The 1,267-nt window shown below is 38.9% G+C and overlaps 1 protein-coding gene across 1 annotated transcript in view; it reads left to right on the forward strand.

The window, feature by feature from the left end:
- The window catches only part of LOC106875047 (succinate--CoA ligase [GDP-forming] subunit beta, mitochondrial), a 64,827-nt gene that overhangs the window by 33,177 nt on the left and 30,383 nt on the right, over window positions 1-1,267 (forward strand). The window contains exon 2 of the mRNA XM_014923008.2: window positions 697-841. Coding sequence (XP_014778494.1) covers window positions 697-841 — 145 coding nt within the window. The remainder of the gene's footprint in view (window positions 1-696; window positions 842-1,267) is intronic.

Consider the following 1,267-nt stretch of genomic DNA (forward strand, 5'->3'; position numbering starts at 1 on the left):
ACCATTTTGAGCATGGCCATTGCCAGTACCGCCTGACTGGCCCTTGTGCCAGATTGGAGTTTGGTGTAGCCATCTGGTTCGCCAGTCCTCAGTCAAATCGTCCAACCCATGCTAGCATGGAAAGCGGATGTTAAATGATGATGATGTATGTATATGTATATGTTTGTGTGTCTGTGTTTGTCCCCCCAACCATCGCTTGACAACCGATGCTGGTGTGTTTACGTCCCTGTAACTTAGCGGTTCAATATGAGAAACCGATAGAACAAGTACTAGGCTTACAAAAAATAAGTCCTGGGGTTGGTTTGTTCAACTAAAGGCGGTGCTCCAGCATGGCCACAGTCAAATAACTGAAACAAATAAAAGAATAAAAGAATGATTGTTTTAATTTAGATCACTTTAAAACAGTTTGTATCACAGCAACAAGGGTGGTTGGTCATAGGTGGCATGGCAGCAAAAAAGATAAACTTGTCTGCTGTTTAATTTATTAATCTTCAACTAAAATCTGGATTTAACAAAGTCAGTTCCAACAATAACATTTTTGGAAATAGGACACCCAGACATTTTTTTCCTTCAAAAGTTCAGTAATAATTAACTAATCTTTTTACAATAGTTTTAAATTTCATTAAATTGGTTTTGATATTAATTTTTTTCTTCTTTTTTGCATTATTAATTATGAATTATTTTCCATTTTTGCAGCCAAAAGTTGTCTTCAACCAAGTCCGATGGCTCAACTTACAAGAATACCAAAGCAAAATGCTAATGGCCGACTATGGCATTAATGTACAAAAGAACTGTGTTGCTGACACTGCTAAGAATTCTAGTTCTTTAGCCAAGAGTCTCAGTGAGTTTTATCTTTATTTTTTACCTGTTGTGTGTGATGGAACCTCTTTTTTTTCTTCTTTTTTTTGGCTCTATAGTGGGGTGAAGGCATTTGGCCTAATGGTTAGGGTGTTGCACTCAAAATTGCAAGATAGAGGTTTCAATTCCTGGACTAAGCAGTGCATTGTGTTCTTGAGCAAAACACTTCATTTGATGTTGCTCTGGTTCACTCGACTGTCAGAGAGTAACCCTCTGGACTGGAGTTCTGTTCAAGAGGAATGTCTTGATTTTGGCCATTTATGCAGCATAAATGACCAAAACCGGGCCTGTGAGTCCTAGGATTCAAGGCTTAATTTACTTTTCTTTCTTTCTTGCCCTTTTTTAAAGCCTAGCCAGGCTCATGGGCCTGGTTTCCCAGTTTCTATGGCGTATGTGTTCCCCCCCCCCC

This window comes from Octopus bimaculoides, chromosome 4, assembly GCF_001194135.2.
Source record: "Octopus bimaculoides isolate UCB-OBI-ISO-001 chromosome 4, ASM119413v2, whole genome shotgun sequence".
In the NCBI taxonomy this organism is placed as follows: Eukaryota; Metazoa; Mollusca; class Cephalopoda; order Octopoda; family Octopodidae; genus Octopus; species Octopus bimaculoides.